The sequence below is a fragment of the Uloborus diversus genome, unplaced genomic scaffold, assembly GCF_026930045.1.
Source record: "Uloborus diversus isolate 005 unplaced genomic scaffold, Udiv.v.3.1 scaffold_14, whole genome shotgun sequence".
NCBI classification, from domain to species: Eukaryota; Metazoa; Arthropoda; class Arachnida; order Araneae; family Uloboridae; genus Uloborus; species Uloborus diversus.
In genome coordinates this window covers 5,779,025-5,796,014 of record NW_026558098.1, presented here as the reverse complement: position 1 = coordinate 5,796,014, position 16,990 = coordinate 5,779,025, and the positions used below count along the sequence as shown (strand labels likewise).

At 35.3% G+C, this 16,990-nt stretch overlaps 1 protein-coding gene across 1 annotated transcript; it reads right to left on the bottom strand.

Moving 5' to 3' along the window:
- Positions 1-6,824: 6,824 nt before the first annotated feature.
- Positions 6,825-10,225, bottom strand: LOC129232874 (uncharacterized). The gene is made up of 2 exons (XM_054866976.1): positions 9,773-10,225; positions 6,825-9,280 (listed from the first exon to the last, which is right to left on the bottom strand). The coding sequence occupies exons 1-2, from the start codon at positions 10,223-10,225 to the stop codon at positions 7,880-7,882; spliced, it is 1,854 nt and encodes a 617-aa protein (XP_054722951.1). The 3' UTR covers positions 6,825-7,879.
- Between the last annotated feature and the right edge of the window lie 6,765 nt (positions 10,226-16,990).

Sequence of the window (16,990 nt, the reverse complement as noted above, 5' to 3'; positions counted from 1 at the left end):
TGCAGGCATGAGTGCGTGGGTAGTTCTGTGTGTAGGTGTCTGTATGTATGCGTGTGTGTGTATGTGTTTGAGTGTGTGTATGTGTTTGTGTATGTGTTTGTGTGTGTGTGTGTGCGCGCGTGTGTGTAAGATATGGACGCAACCTGGAGACGACTTTCGCTATAGGAGCAGCATCGTGAGGAGCCGGTCGACGGTGATGCTGCTCCTGGGTGCGTGTGTGTGTGAGTGTATGTATGTGTGTGAGTTTTGTATTATGCAGTGCTGTGCGTGTACGCACGTGTGCGTGTAGGCGTTCGTGCGGGTGTGTGTATGTAGGCATATGTGTTTGTATCTGTGTGCAGGCATGAGTGTGTGTATGTGTGTATGTGCGCGTGTATGTATGTGTAGGTGTGTGTGTAGGTGTGCGTGCATGTGTAGGATATTGACGCAACCTGGACATGGTTTTCGCACGAGGAGCAGCATCGTGAGGCGGCCGGTCGACGGCGATGCTGCAGAGGGTGCTGGCGGGAAAATAAAATCAGCGTAACGCTAAAAACAGTCAGATGAGAACAATATGCAATCGTGATTGCTCAAAAAAAAAAAAAAAAAAAAAAAAAAAAACACTTTTCAGTACAAGCAGTGCTGTAAGGCGCGTAATATGTGAATTTTGCCAGGTTTTAACAATGATTTTTTCTCATGCTGAAAACTTGCCAGTTAAAAATATCAAAAGCTTGTTCAATGAGCATTAACTGCTACTGCCAAGAAAATATGTAACAGCAATGAACCTTAATTATTTCAGAAATAATTGTCTACATCAGACCATACAGCACTGCAGAATATACATTTTTATGCATTATAGTTTGAGAGCATACTTCATTTAACTTTTTAAAATATTCACGTTAATGTTTAATTAATGTTATTTGGTGTAAAATATATATAAACTAAAATTTAATAGTTGCAGAGGGAAACATTGACTGTACTTGAAAAAGTAACAGTAATGCATATATACATTACAATAAAAAAATTAGAAAAATTGTTTTGTGCAAAATATATTAACCAGAAAAAAGTTTTTTTTTTCCCACTAAAAGATGCATAAATTAAAGTGCATCAATGTACTAAAAATGTAGATATGGAGAGCGATATATCACGGTTTTCAAAATCTGATAATGCCGAGTTTTACATAATACAGGAAGCCATGTTAAAAAAAAAACGAGATGCTGTGTGCATCACGTGACTTCATTTTACTCCAATTTAAAGATATTTGTGCCTCGGAGTGTGCAAAAAAAATACTTTAATTACTTTCATTCCAAGTCTGTTGCGAACCGAAGCAAAGAAAACGCCTTACACAAATAAATTTTCCCAATATTGGCAGTTTTAATGTGATTCAAAGGTTAACTCTCTAAATATGGCCAAATTGAAACCAGATTAAAAAAAAAAAAAAAAAAACCGCCAAATTCGTCGCACAAAACTTGGCGACCAAAAGCTTGGTGATATATTGCCAAGTGTTTTTGTTTGCCATATTTTCTATTTGATCAGAAAACATATTTTTTTATCAAAAGAATCAGTAAATAAATGGTTGAATGAATATATTAAAAGATAATGAAACAAAAAACGAATGATTTAAATGAATAAATCAATTGATATGTGAAGAAAAATCAATCAGCGGGTAAAAGAATGAATAAATAAGAACATATGTGAATGAATGAATAAATAAGAAAATAAGTGAATGAATGAATAAATTAGAAAATAAGTGAATGAATGAATAAATAAGAAAATATGTGAATGAATGAATAAATAAGAAAATATGTGAATGAATGAATAAATAAGAAAATAAGTGAATGAATGAATAAATAAGAAAGTAAGTGAATGAATGAATAAATAAGAAAATAAGTGAATGAATGAATAAATAAGAAAATAAGTGAATGAATGAATAAATAAGAAAATAAGTGAATGAATGAGTAAATAAGAAAATAAGTGAATGAATGAATAAATAAGTGAATACTAAATGAAGGTATGTAAATGAATTGTTTAATACATGAAAAAGTAAGTCATTTAGTTCAAATGATTGAGTGGGTAAATGAAGCAAACTATTTCACTTTGCCCCGTATGTGTACTTGACCAATTGCACAATTTATTTTAAATGCAAATAAGCTCAATATTAACTAAATTTTTGCTGCATTGAATGTTTGGAGGTCTCAATTAATATTTCAAATGATAATAACAAGAACTTTATCAATTTACAGCAACAAAAATAATTTTTGACTTACAACAAAATATTCCAATATGAGTACCAATTTTTTAAAATTGCCTGTATCACCAAATGCTTTAATTTTCAGCGGATTCTTTTTCCTGACTGGAATAGACTACATATGTTACTATATAGCTAAAATAATACCTGATAGGTGGAGATAAAAGCAGAGTAAATATTTCACCATTTCACTATACCCCGCAATTTCACTTTGCCCCATGTTCCCCTACATAAAGCTTTGTTATTTAAATTTTATTATTTTTAAAAGCTACATCTCTAGTTATATGCCTTATCCTAGAGCTCAGTTCCATTTTCTCTAAAATGATTCTTTTAAATAAAAATTTTTGAGCAATCACGATTGCTTATTGTTCTCACTTGACAGTCCTTGATGTTGTGGTTCCTTTTTCAGCTTGGACCAGGGGCCACCGCCCACTCCTCTGGTCCTGAGCGCTGTCCCCCGGAATCTACTTCTGCTGGGTGGTGGCGTCCATGTCCTACACACGCATACTCATTCATACACATAAACACTCACACAGGCGCGCGCGCCTTTACACACATACACACGCCTACGTACACACACTTAAGCCTACACACACACACACACACACTCAACTATACACACGTAACCACCCAGGAGGAGGGACATCGATCCTTGGGGGAAGGGGGAGCTGTTTCTAGAAACAATAACTCTAATGAGTAGGGTCTTGTCGCAACTCGTGATTGTGAAAAACATAATTTGAATTCAAAGTTTCAGAATTCAAATTAGAGTTGAATGGAGGAAGAGTTTTTTTTTATCAATTTTAAATTGTAAATTTCCATTAATAAATACTAATATGTATATTTAACTAAACACTTTTAAAATGCTAGCCAAAAGTATGCAAATAATTTTCAAAAAAAAAGAAAACCGTTATTTTCAGAAAAAAGCAAAACAAAAAAATAATAATAATAATAATAAGAAATATAATAGTCCACTGAAAAGGAAGCTTCAGTTTATTGTTTCAAAGGAGTTTACTTATTACCGGTAAAATTAGATCTTTACTAATAATAAAGCTGAAAGTCTCTCTGTCTGGATCTCCGTGACGCACATAGCGCCTAGACTGTTCGGCCGATTTTCATGAAATTTGGCACAAAATTAGTTTATAGCATGGGGATATGCACCTCAAAGCGATTTTTCGAAAATTCGATTATGTTCTTCTCTATTCCAATTTTAAGAACATTTTCCCGAGCAAAATTATCATAAGATGGAAGAGTAAATTACTAAGTTATCATAATGTGGAACCGTAACATGGGCAAGCAAATTGGCGAGAAATTCATCATACATTTGTATACCATACAGGTATCCATACAGGTGAACCAAAAGACCTTTTAATTTTCTACTACGGGCAAAACCGTGCGGGTGCCACTAATATGGAATAATGCGAACTAATTTGTAAAATTATACCACTGAGCAAGACTCTAAACAAAACAGGGGTGCCTCTCTCAAAAGGGCGCAACACCCTAAATACCACAAAGACCGCTATATAACTATATAGGATGCCCCCCCCCCCCAAAAAAAAAAGAATGATTCCCCTTAAAACATCCCCGTAAAAATTTCAACGGCACAGTCTGCTCCAACACCCTTCTAAGTGCACACCTCTGAATAAGAATAAGTTAAATACTTGTTGAAAATCAAATGTTATTCTATTTCTCACAGTCCACTTCTCCCCCCCCCCTTTTTTTCTTTTAAACAAGAGAATATTTCAATGCACTAGTAGCAACATTAAATCGAATGTACAATTTTTATTGCACCACCTCTAAAAACAATCTTTTAAGTCAACAAGATTTTTTTTTTACTCAAGAATTTGTTCAAGAACTTGTGGGCCATTCAATGTAAAACGAACACAATTTTCTACTAAAATTTATGTTACCATTTAGGATTTCAATGAAATTTGTGCAGAGGTAATGTTTACACATTCAAGGAAAGCTTTTTTTTTTAAATTATTACATTCAAATATGAACCGCATTACGATCCATGCGATTGCACTACGTACATTTTTTTTATTTAAATTTTAAAGAGTTGCATTGGGGGGGGGAGATTTTATTTGAAATTTTAATTTTAAGAACAGTTTGGATATTAAGCCTTCAAAGTTTATTGATTTTTGGGGGGGGGGGAGAGGCGGGTTTACATTGCTGTACTTTCAAAATGAATGAATACTTTGAAATATTTTTAAAGACATTTTATGTGTTATCGATATCACCTCTATGTTAAATTTAAACAAAATCTACTATTGGCAGAAAAACCAAGAGTGCCCTGGTGGGAGGCCGATGTGACCTTCCAAAAATTTCTTTATTCAGCAAATTTTGTCTGACGATTCTGAAAGTTTGGGACATAACTGCAATTATTAAACACTCAAATAGCTCTTTTCATTAGTTATATTTATGTGTTAATATTCGTATTTAATCATTCGCCAAACTCAGAATTTCTGCCATCCCAAAAATTAAAGCTCGGGGCGTCCCTGATCCAAGCTATTGTCAGCAGCAAGAGCGTTCAAAGAAATTATGACACAATGTAGATAAAGTTTACGAACATTTTTAGGACAATCATGAGAAAGTTCAAACAATACTAAACATTGTAGAATTATTTATTATCTTATTGCAAAGAACCAGCTTCAAAGTCAATGTTGATAGAGGAAAGAGAAGTTTTTTAGTTTCCGGCGAGGGAGGTGATGGGGGGGGGGGGTACATGATAACCATTTTGAAGCATTTTATGGTGCTTTAATTGCTAGTATATTTAAAAACTTAGCTATTCAAAGAAGGCAAAAAGTTTGAACTAACTGTGCTCAGTACTTTGTATGAACAAAATATTTTAGGTCAGAAACCACATGAAATTTCTAATTTAAAACTTTTCTACTTTAAAAAAACGTTTTATTTTTCTGATTTAACTCAACTTCATTCTGCCATACTGAAAATTATATCTATTTTACAAAACTCTTGAATTTTAAAAAATTGTAAGAGAAACAAAAAAAAAAAAAAAAAAAGGCGAAGGAGGATTTATTTTTTTCGACTATTGTTCATATTGAAATTCAAATATTATAACTACAATAGACTTAAAAAAATCGGTAGGAGAACCATGGCTGCTCCCCCCCCCCCCTCACAAGCGAGAATTTTTTAAGAGTGCCCTCCTATAACTATTTTTTGGTTGCGCCACTGGGTGACAGAATGAAGTCCTTGCCACACTTCGAAAAAAAATCAGAAGCTAAAGTTACGGTTGCTCCCCTCCCCCCAAATGAAATCACAAAAAAATAATCTTTGGATGATAGCAGTTGACTAATCACTTAATTTTAATGTAATACAAAAAACCCTTGGGGTGCTGTCTATTTACATTTTTGCATGGACAACAAATAGAAGAAATTCAAGACAACTGATAAGCCCCCCACGCTTTTTTGTATTACGAAATACAAAAAACCCTTGGGGTGCTGTCTATTTACATTTTTGCATGGACAACAAATGGAAGAAATTCAAGACAACTGATAAGCCCCCCACGCTTTTTTGTATTACATTAAAATTAAGTGATTGGTCAACTACTATCATCCAAAGATTATTTTTCACTTTTTAGTTCATTTTGCTACGAAAGCGTGTTTCTTTAGTGTTTAAAACTAATATTTTATTTTCTTCTTTTTAGTTTAACTTGTTTTACGAAAAAAATATTCATTACAACATTGTTCAAAATCTTTTATATTCATGAAATTTGCCCAAAAAAAAGCGATTAAAAGTCTCGAACATTCGAAACGTGGTCTCTCGAACTCCAAAAAGAGCAACCGTACCCCTTAAAGTGTAAATAGCCGAGCTCTAAAAACATTCAACTTCGCTGATAAAATTGCCTGTGGAGTAATTGTCTAATCCAGCTAATCTATCTCAGTCATCGATGTATGTGTGCGGAAATCATATCTACATTACTTTGAAAATTTGAGATGCATTTGAATGAAAGGTTTGTTCAACAATGGTCTGATCAGCAATGAATTTCCAATTGAAGGCTCACCTTAATTTTGGCATAAAATTAGTTAAAAACAATTATATTTCATGTTCTAATTACCTTGGAACATTGGAACAAATTTTGTCTGATGCAGAAAAATTAAAGGTTTTTGTAAATATTTTAAAATAATTTTTGCGAGCATTTTTTAATGTATTTTTTTAATTTTTTCCTTTTTTCACATTGTTGGATTTATGCCAAAATATTGATTAAAATTGGAGGAAACTAACAATTAAGAGTTAATTAATTCGATTATAGATTATTGCATTGTCATCGGGTCTGAGGTCGCGTGCCAAATTTCAAAAGAATCCGATCGCAGGAAGTGGGCGAAATTTGAGCTGCAAGATTCCGTTGCAAGATACATACATACGTACATACAGGTGAAGCTAATAAAAGCGTGTTAAAAAGTGGAGAAGGGGGAGCTAATCTTGGTTACATGGGCCCCCTCAAAAATAAAAACATACATACCCCTTTGCGGGGAAGCTACCTAGTTTGCTAATGGCTTAGTCCTAAGTTGTGTAGATTTGGGAGGAATATGTTTTTTTCTTTTTAATGTATAATAATTGAAATACTTACAAAGTATTTAGTGTTTTCCGCAATGAATGCAAAAAATGATTATCAAACTTAAATCTTGCCCTTTCAGAGAAATGGTTGTAGTGGGAATAAAAGTATTGATCCATATTTGAGTACAAAAAATTTTAATCATTCATCATTATCATACTTATTCTTTTTTTTCCATGGACAATTAAAAAAGTAAAAGTACATCAAAAACAAATATCAGTTTTAGCATTACTGAACATCAAAAATAGTAACTACTACTACTTTACACCAAAAGCAGTGTAAAGAATTTTGGCTCTTGATTATACCCATATTTTCCTCAGTGTTTGGTAACACAAAGAATTATCTTTGGTTTTTCACTGACATCAAAAATAGTCACTACTACTTTACACCAAAAGCAGTGTGAAGAATTTTGGCTCTTGATTATACCCATACATTTTCCTCAGTGTTTGGTAACACCAAGAATTATCTTTTGGTGTTTCACTGACATCAAAAATAGTCACTACTACTTTACACCAAAAGCAGTGTAAAGAATTTTGGCTCTTGATTATACACATACATTTTCCTCAGTGTTTGGTAACACCAAGAATTATCTTTGCTGTTACACTAAACCTAATAAATTTCGTTGATAAAGTGAAAAAGCCATGATCGATTGTGGAGCTGCATTATTCAATATCTTTTTGCATTGTAGCAGTAAAAATATACAATGGTAGAGCTTTGTTCTGAAAGAAAAGCTGCTTTTGCTGTTGACATATCTTTAAGATGGCTTATTTCTGATTACAAAACCTTGGTAATGATTCGGTGTATGAGTCTCATACCAAATCACCTGTTTTGTCTCACAGGTCAAACAGTTCAGGTATCAAATATCTTATAGGCTCAAGTTCAAGCTCAGGTAAAAATGTTCAAGTTCAGCTGTGGTACCCAAGTGAGGTGTTTTTATCTGAAATGGATTGGATCTTCTGAGAAAATGTTTCTTGATAGAGCCTGGTTCCTCCCGCTAATGATAGATCGATCCATTCCTGATGAACAAGAATTCATAACTGGAAAATGAGGCAGCTTGCAGCAGGACAGTACTTTTCACGCTCTTAAATTTGCCTTGGTCGCTTCTCTGGGAAATTAGGCTCATCATCTACAGCTACAGATCGTTTTCTCTCTTCATCTTTTACAAAAACGCCTGCTGTATTCGTGTCATTGTGAATTTCTTTTGGAATATCTTCAAGGACTTTGCTCAATAACTCATCAAGCTCTCCCTTTCTCGACAAAAAGAATAAACATACTTTAACATCTTTTTTGAAATTGATCACTGTTTCTTCATCGGTTAAACACCAACGAAGAGGGGATAATAATAAACCCTCATTACTGTCTAACTCCTCTGCTATATCAACAAGAGCCTTATCTGTAAGTAGCGTGCCCCATTTGAGCTGTTTTATTTCTTTGGGGGATAAACCAAACCATTGATAAAAGCGCTCTGTCTTCTCCCGGATTCTTCTAACAAACACAAGTTTGTAATGGATTGCAATCCCTGTGCGAGAAAGAAGATTCTTTTTAAATTCATTTATTTTTTCCTCTGCATCAACATTCCAGGCTATAACTGTATCCATCTGCTCCCACACACTTTCTTCACACATCTTCATGTCATCCTCTAACCAAGAATCACTTGCATAACTGTTCAACAAAAAACCACAAGCTCCTTGAGCAAAGTGCGACTTTACGCGTCCCTTTTCCTCAACCGAAGATAAACAGAAATTGATCACACGTTCCACCGCAGCGATATTCCCTTTGCTTAAAAGAGAAGCACATCTATATTCGCATTCTTCCCCACTAATGAAGTCATCTTTGTACTGCTTTTCTTCTGCATCCGATCCCAAACACCAACTGAAGATAGCTTCCACGAGCGTTTGACGATCCTCTTCAAACAAATCCATACAGAGCCAAGAGCCGGAAAAAGATGGAATGAATCGTTTTCTGAAGCCAACAATTTCCTCCTGCGACAAGCATTCCTTCAGCAACCAGTTTAAAAACGTCCACTTTTCCTCTCGTATCAACCGCGAACACATAAATTCTCCTTCGTTATCAGTGAGCATCATCTCTCTTCTTTTCTCTTGCGGTTGATCGCGAAAAATCTGTTTAAATAACACTTGGTCTTTTTCCAGGAAGGGAGATCTTAACAACTGAGACAGCAATGTTAGGTGCTTTGTTTTCCTGCATAACACGTAATTTTTATACTCATTAGGGGTGACTTCCCACAACGCTCCCAACAGACTTCGATATTCGTAATCACAACTTTCTTTTCCATCACTGCCACTGTACTTCTGTACTAAGTCTGTAAGACATCGGTCATTCTCATCTTTAGGTATTATTCCCCACAACTGATTTATCATAGGTAAAAAGTAGTCTTGATGTGGCCAATGTAAAAGAAATCTAGTACACCTGATTTTCATCTCAAAGGCTTCATTAAAAAATGCCAGTTGCTGTTCTTGATCCATCTGCAACAGAAGAAAAACTGTCAAGTTGCTATAATATGAGGCTAAAGTATAATCTTCAATAAATCTGAGGGCACCCGGCATCAGTGGTGATACTAGTCTCTCTTCTACTCTACCAGAAATTTCCCTTCGTTCCCACTGGTGTAGGGAGTCAAACGTGCTTTCAATCACCATCTGTTGCTACATGGGTTCTCCCAACCTTTTCCAAGACACCATCAACGCTGAGCGATTTCCACAACGGATTGCTTCCGATACTGCCTCAGGCCATATTAAATGATCCCCGAAATTTCTATTCATGAAACAAGACCAAACAATAAGTGAAGTACCTCTATACCCTCTGACATTCGGTCCCCGACCTTGAACGAAGAACCGCTTGGCTCTCTGGTCCAATCTGTTCCACAATTGTTCAATGTGTACCTCCAGACAGTATACACATGCAATTATGTACCTTTGTTCAACCGACAACCGTTCATCTTCGAGTAAGCGTCTGGCTACCTTCTCCTCGTCTATTCGACCGTCTAATTGCCAATCCCTTACGCTTAAAACATCCATCAAAAAGTAGCGTGACACTTCAAACAACACTTCTTGCCTCCGGCAGTAAGTCAAATACTCCAAGGCGATGCGTTTGATCCAGGGACGGATCCTTTGCTTCAATGGATTGGGTAAGGGCATCTCTTTGGTCAGTTTTAGACATTGCTCCTCAACAGCTGCATGCCATCGAGCTAGATGCTCTTCTTCTGCTGGTTCTCGAAATTCTTCACACAATCGCTCGTGGTCTTCCACCCTGGCCCATCTGGACAATGCCTCTGGATCAATCACGAAGTATGTAGGCTCAGGAAAAGGAACATCATACAGAAATCTGCCATATGTCGGCTTTTCTAAATTTAAAGCAACTTCTTTGAAACTATTCAACTGACACAGATTGATGGCCACTTGAGTCAACGCCATCTCCTCCAAAGAAAATATTTTATTCATATAAATCGTCATGACGTGTTCTTTCAACAGTTCCTTTTTTACAACGGTGGTATCAGCACAAAACGGGTGCTTGTCTAGTATAGATGGAGACGTAAATGTGAAATTCCGGTGACTCTTGATTAGCAGAGTATGCTATTTAGTACAGCCAGGCCTTCTCTTCCAAAGAAAAGATTTTATGTGGTATCAGCACAAAAAGGGTGCTTTCTAGTATAGATGGAGACGTAAATGTGAAATTCCGGTGACTCTCTTGATTAGCAGAAAATTGATATTTAGTAGAGCCTAGGACTTCTCTTCCAAAGAAAAGATTTTATTGTTATAACCCGTCATGATGTAATTCTTCTACAGTTGTCTCTAACAATACTGGTATTAGCATAAAACATAGGTTTGCTCTGTAATATTTAACATTCAAGGAGATCTCAAGTTTTATTAATTTTGCAATCTTTAATAAAGCAAAAGTTTGGCTTTCATACACATTAACTATAGCCAATGATCAGTGTGTTTAACGTTGTACACTATTTTCAAATAGGGAAGAAAATCAAGAACAGTTTGAAGTGATTAGTATTGAAGAGAGTTCAAAACAGGTGCACAAAGTTGGTCTGTTCTTGATTAACGATGAGTTATGAAACAGTTCCGAGTAGCAGAGTATATAAACTTCAGTTTGCTGGCACGGAGGATAGAGTTTCTAGTTCTCAACTTCTGATACTGTGTTTAGCTAAATGTTACTGTTCTGTCACTATCAAAGCGAAAGACATGGATCACCAAAAAGAAAAAAACTCAATGGTGGTTAGCTTAGTACTTTTCAAATGGCAGATTAACCACACCATCTTTTGCATGCAAAGCAAACTAAAACAGCATATAATCTCCAAAGTTACTGCAAAGGAAAAATAAACATAACTTTAAAAACTTAAAATACATTACAAATCATAACATTCAACAAAATTTTTCGCTGCTTTTCATTAAATCTCTTTACATTTATAAACTGATAGTTTTGAATTGAAAAATGAGGATTCCTGTAACCATAGCATGTGAAAGAATCATGATTTCTCTGAAAAGATTTTTTTTTAAATCGAATGTTTATTTTAAATCAGATTTCTTTTTACTTTTAAAAAAGATTTTAAAGTTTTAGTTACAACAGTGCTCGCCACTAATAAAATCACTGGCATAAAAATCAGCTGCTTTATAGAATCAAATTTAGAAAAACAGAATCATTTCTATACCAAAACATGTTAGGTTTATCCTTTGATTTTATAAAACGGCGAGGATGATTTAATTAAACTATTGGAGAGCATATGTTAATTCTTCTCTGAATAGAACCAGGACTTTATTTTTTCTTTCAATGATTTAAAACATTGCAGCACTAATAAAATAACAAATTTCACATAAACAAAAACAAAAAATAAAGGTGAAGGTTGTACGTTTTTTTTTTTCTTGGGGAGTTGAATTAAAAAAAAAAAGAAGGAGAATGAAGAAGTCTCAAGAGAATTGTTTGAGAACCATATATTTAGTTGGTGCTGCATGTTCCCACTTCGCAGAACTGTTTCGACATGCAGCCCTGCTCACTGACCACTGAGTCAATCAGTTCGTACTCATTCAATATCTACAGGGATTGACAGTTCATTTCTACACTTGAGTTAAAATTGTTAGCTAGCAAGTCGTGAAGACTTGAGTGTGAAAGATTAATTCGAAATTTTGAATAAGTATGACAAGCTTCCTAAATGTAGTTAGTGTGATGCTGCAATTAAATTAGAGATTTCTCAATCTTTACTTTCAAATTCTCTTATTCAAACAACAATAAGTCAATATTTTAAGACCCTTGTGAAATTTTAAAAATGTACCGTATGTAAGTTAAAATGTCAACTGTGTTTTGCAACTCAACTAAAATAATACAATACAACTAATCTAAAAATAAAATACAACTAATCGTAATTTATTTCTTTTTTAGAGTATTTATACTTAAAAACCTTTTATTTTTTTCAGTGCATGAGTGCCGGTTTATAAAATCAGCCGCTTTATAAAATCAAATGTCCTCAGAACGAATGTGATTTTAATAAGCGGCGGCACTGTAATTAATTTACATTTAAATACACACTTTTTAAATTTGCAACATGGAAAACCAAATTAAAAATCTAGGCGGAAACTTTGTACCATAAAACCGGATAAATGTTACAACAAAATTGCCGATTTTAATGTTCTTTGCTAAAAGTAAACTGCAAAATATACTATTTTTTTCTGAAAAACTAAGGGGTTCTGCCCCCTGCTCGCTCAAGTTCACTAAAACTCAAAGATTGTTTTGCAATCTTATTTAGTTCGCAAAAATTTAAATCGGACAATAAGAAATAATCGGACGAAAAAGCGCATTAAGAATTCAGACTCGAAAGAAATGAAAATCCCTCTCTCACTCCCGTAGAAATTGCAGTTTAAGTAAAAAGCTCATAATTAGAACACAATCCTGCTCCCTCCCAAAGACAAAGAGAAAAAAAAAGACTTTATAGAAATATGCATGACCGATATATTAAAAAAAAGCCCTTTGAAGAACACTAATTTCCCGGGTTCCAAACTAACTTTCATGGCCAATAAACAGCCATTGGTGCTAATGGGCTCCGGAGCTGGAGGAGCCCCTTATAGTACAGCGTTGTCCGTTTTTCACGAGAAGGCACTTCGCCCCGCCTCCTCGAATTTAGATCCCCGCCAGTCCTTTGAAGTTTCGCCAAATATGTAAAAACTGACATTTTAAAAAACATTTCTTGTGTAATTTTTTTAAATTGCCCATGGTTTGAAAAATTGTCTATTGACATCTTGTTTGTGTGAAAATTTTGTTGGTAATTACAATATATTTAGTCCTTCCGCAAGGTCCCAGAAGTTTCGCCAAATTTGTAAAAATCGACTTTTTTTTAAGAACTTTTTTTCATTTTTCTTACGTATTATTTTTTAATCGCCTGCCGTGTAAATAGTTAAATAGTAAGACCCTTTGTTCATGAAAAAAATAATTACTATATCACACTAGCATTCCCGTAGCCGGCATTGCTCGGGTAATGGAATTAGGAGGGGGATAACAGTGCTTGGTGCACCTAGTTACGAAAATCCCCTATAATAAAATCACTTATTACCTATATTTTTTTCTAATTTTGGGAGGGTCCTGTCCTATGGATCATAATCCCCCAAACTTTCACTAAAAATCATATTTCTTTGGCAGACAGGCTGGTCACGTTACCATATTAAATAGATGGACACATTTACATAAATATTTTATAGCACACAAAACGTTGTGGTTTGAAGTGGAAGAAGGCTCTGAAAAAACTTTAAGCTCATTAGAGGTGATTGTTCCTTTGAAAATCAACAAAAATACTCATAATGGCAGTAGCCCAGTAAACGAATTTAGTCATAACCTTCGGATTACGACGTATTGGGAAGAAAAATCTTACAGAACGAAGCAAAAAAGGGAAAACATTAACTCCAGATACTATTTTTTCGGATCTAAAAGTTTGAAGTTTGAATAATAACCATTAAAAAAATCTTGTCAGAGGGGGTCAGCTGACCCTTTCACCCTCCCCTGAATCCGCCCTTGTCCCAGGCCCCTGCAGAGCCGGATCTACGGCAAGCCGGGGTTCACTTTAACTTCAATTTCGATTTTTTCACCTATCACAGTCTGGAGACTTACGAGTGGCTATGTCCACAACAGTTTCAATCCAAATTCACGATCCACATCTGTCCCAATGATTGTCACATTGGCTCTTGTGTCGGCAATCAGTTTGTAGGGATTCCCATTTACATATGCGTAAATGAAAAGTCCATTACTGCCACTAGAGGAAATCTGCAGAGCTCTGGCGGTGGTGATTTCCTTCCCTCGCGTAGCTTGTCGAGCCGGACAACTCCTTCGAAGGTGCCATTCACTACCGCATTTCCAGAACTTCGGCTCTTGTTTCTTTTGGGCTGTTATGCTGTTCAGATGTCTTGCCAAGTCACCGAGTTGTCTCTCAAGTTCAGTGAGGTGGGACGACCTGGAAACAGACTCATCAGCTTCCAGAGTCCGGATTGGATGGCGATCCACACGGATTGCTTCTTGGGCGGCCTCGTTATCTCATCGCATGCACCGAAGCGGAATTCAGGTCTTTGACATCCGATATCCGTAGAGCTTTCTGGATTTTCGCAACTCGAACCCCGTCGATGTAGTATTTGAGTGCCAGGTTGTCTCGAAAATCTGCAGAACAGTCACAAAAAGCAAGATGAGACAGTCTCTCGACGTCCACCGCTAGCTCTTGCAGGGTTTCAACGGTTTTCTAGAAACGGCAGGGTTGGCAAAAATCCGGGTTTTTTTAAAAAAGCCCATGGACCCAGGGTTTTTTGGGTTTTTTTAAATAAAACCCAAAAAAACCCAACTAAAGCTGGGTTTTTTAAAAAGAAATGTGGTTTTTTTTTTTGTCTTTTTTAGGGAAAATGTGGGGTACTTGTAGCATAGTGTAGCGTAAGTATGTGGACAAAGCACAAAAATTGTCTTGGGGTAAAAAAAAGCTGGAAAATTCAGCATTTTCTGAAAAAAAGTAAAAAAGACAACAAAACCCAAGAATGGTGAAGTTTCAGATTTTTTAGTTTCCATGATTGCCAACAGTTAAGAAAAAGTTACTTCTCGAGTTATAAAATCTATTGTTCGTTTGTAATTACTTTTTTTTTTTTTTTTTGCATTTTATTTTATTGTATTTCATTTTGTTACGTAAAACTACTGTAGAACCTCAAATAGTTTAAATCCCTTTTTACTGAATTCCAGCTTAATCAAAACATTTCTTTGAATTTTATGTTGCCTGTTTTTCTATTTCTGTGCACATAGTAAGAAATATTAAACTTTTTCGTAAAATAATGAAAATACTGTACATCCTATTCTGTTTTCTGTCCGACCGTTTGTGAAACCTGTTAATTTCTAAAAAATATACCTTGTTTATTCGAGATTTGTGATGTGTTGGTTTACAGAAAATAATTCACATGAAAGCCTTTTAGCTAGAGTAATCCTCTGTACAATATACAAATATTGAGAAAAGCAGACATGACAGGACTTAGTCAAGATAATTTGAGTTATTTATTGACCAGTCAAGGAAAAAAGTTAAACATATTTAAAATCTTTGAAGTATTTTTTAATGCTGTTAAGAGTTAAAAAATACTATTAAAGTTCAAAATTCATTTTTTATGTCCATTAGCTGTGGTGAAGAACAAAAAAAAAAAAGAAGTTTAAATTGTTAAAGTATTTTAATTAATTAATTTTTTTAAAAACTTCCCGGAAAATTTAAAAAAACCCAAAAGTGGGCTAAATAATGGGGTTTTTTTTAATGGGTTTTTTCAAAAAAACCCATTGGGTCCAACCCAATTGGCTCCAATCCGGCCAACCCTGAGAAACGGGACTTCAACTGGAGTCGGCTGAAATCTTTCTGGCACTTCTCACCGAAGCGAAACTCCAACGCAGATGTGACGGCGGCGAAATTCAGGCACTGGCTGTCCGGAAGGGTCTGAAGAATGTCCGCTGCGTCACCTCTCAGGGATGCTGCAAGATGACAGGCCTTGGTAACCGAGTCACATCCATTTGCTTCGGAAACTATCAGGAATTGGGTCTTGTACACTCGCCACGAGGATTTGCGGTCAAATGTGGCGAGCTTAATTGAAGGTCGTGTAGCTGAAGGTACAAAGTCACCAGCACTGTTTCCAGAGGCCGCCAATTTCCTTTCCAGATCTTTAACGATCTCTTTTTAAGTAGATGAAATTTTCTATCTTCTTCTTCCAATTTATTTTCTACAGCATTGAATCGGCCTTCAACGGTACCAAATTTTTCTTCAATAGCATCAACTCGATGCTCTATGTCATGAAATTTATTTTCTATCAGTCTTTGCCGAAATAAGGTCGTTTTAAATTTCTTCTTCGTTAGAAGTTAAGTCCTTTTTCAGCACCGTTAAATCACTTTTCAATTGGTCTTGATTTGCCGACATACTTGCAGTCAGATCACTTTTTAATTGTTCTTGATTAGCCGCCATATCACTCTTCACAGAGTTGATTGCGTCAAGAAGTTATTTTAATTGATCATCCATTGCGCGAGTAATCACTATAAAAAAAAAGTCCAAATCCAAAGTCCTTATGGAAAAAAAATGTCCAAGGTCACAGTTATTCCGAGAAAGTCCTGAAGAAGCCCCACGTTGGGGGCCAATTGTTAAGAGTTCGTGATACAACTTCAAACTTTCTTTCAATGACGACACAGTTCTTGAGAAAACACAGATTTATTTACAACTATGTACAAGAAATGTGGTTGCAACTGCTAAATCAACTATAGCAATTAAGCAAATATCAATTAACACCGTAAACTCAACGGTTACACACGTATTTACATCCAAATACGCATAAATACAGCTCAAAGGCTTCACAAAACAGAGCTAATACATGCTCTCCAGCGCACAGCTAACACGATTCATAAGCAAAAATTAACTCGAGACTCACTCCCCCGTCGGCCGTAGCTATTTATAAATCTTGAAAGACGTTTCCACAAAATTCGAAATGCTTCTCGTACTTTCTTTTTATTCATTCACGAATTTTATCAATGAAAAATAGGTGGTTCGTATACTTCAGTCGAATGTTAGGGGGTTGTATGTACATTACAAGAAACTATTTACAGGTTACGTTACTAAGATAATTTTAGATGAAAAATAACAGAATAAACGCCAAATTTAGCCAGATTACAACAAATTAATCACAAAAATAATTACTATT

What these genes read in the sequence shown, in the direction of transcription:
- LOC129232874 (XM_054866976.1), bottom strand. Translation starts at nt 10,225, where the DNA reads ATGGCGTTGACTCAAGTGGCCATCAATCTGTGTCAGTTGAATAGTTTC. An exon ending in GTCGAATAGACGAGGAGAAG is followed by an intron (nt 9,281 to 9,772) that starts GTAGCCAGACGC and finishes CTTCTGTTGCAG; the next exon opens with ATGGATCAAGAACAGCAACT.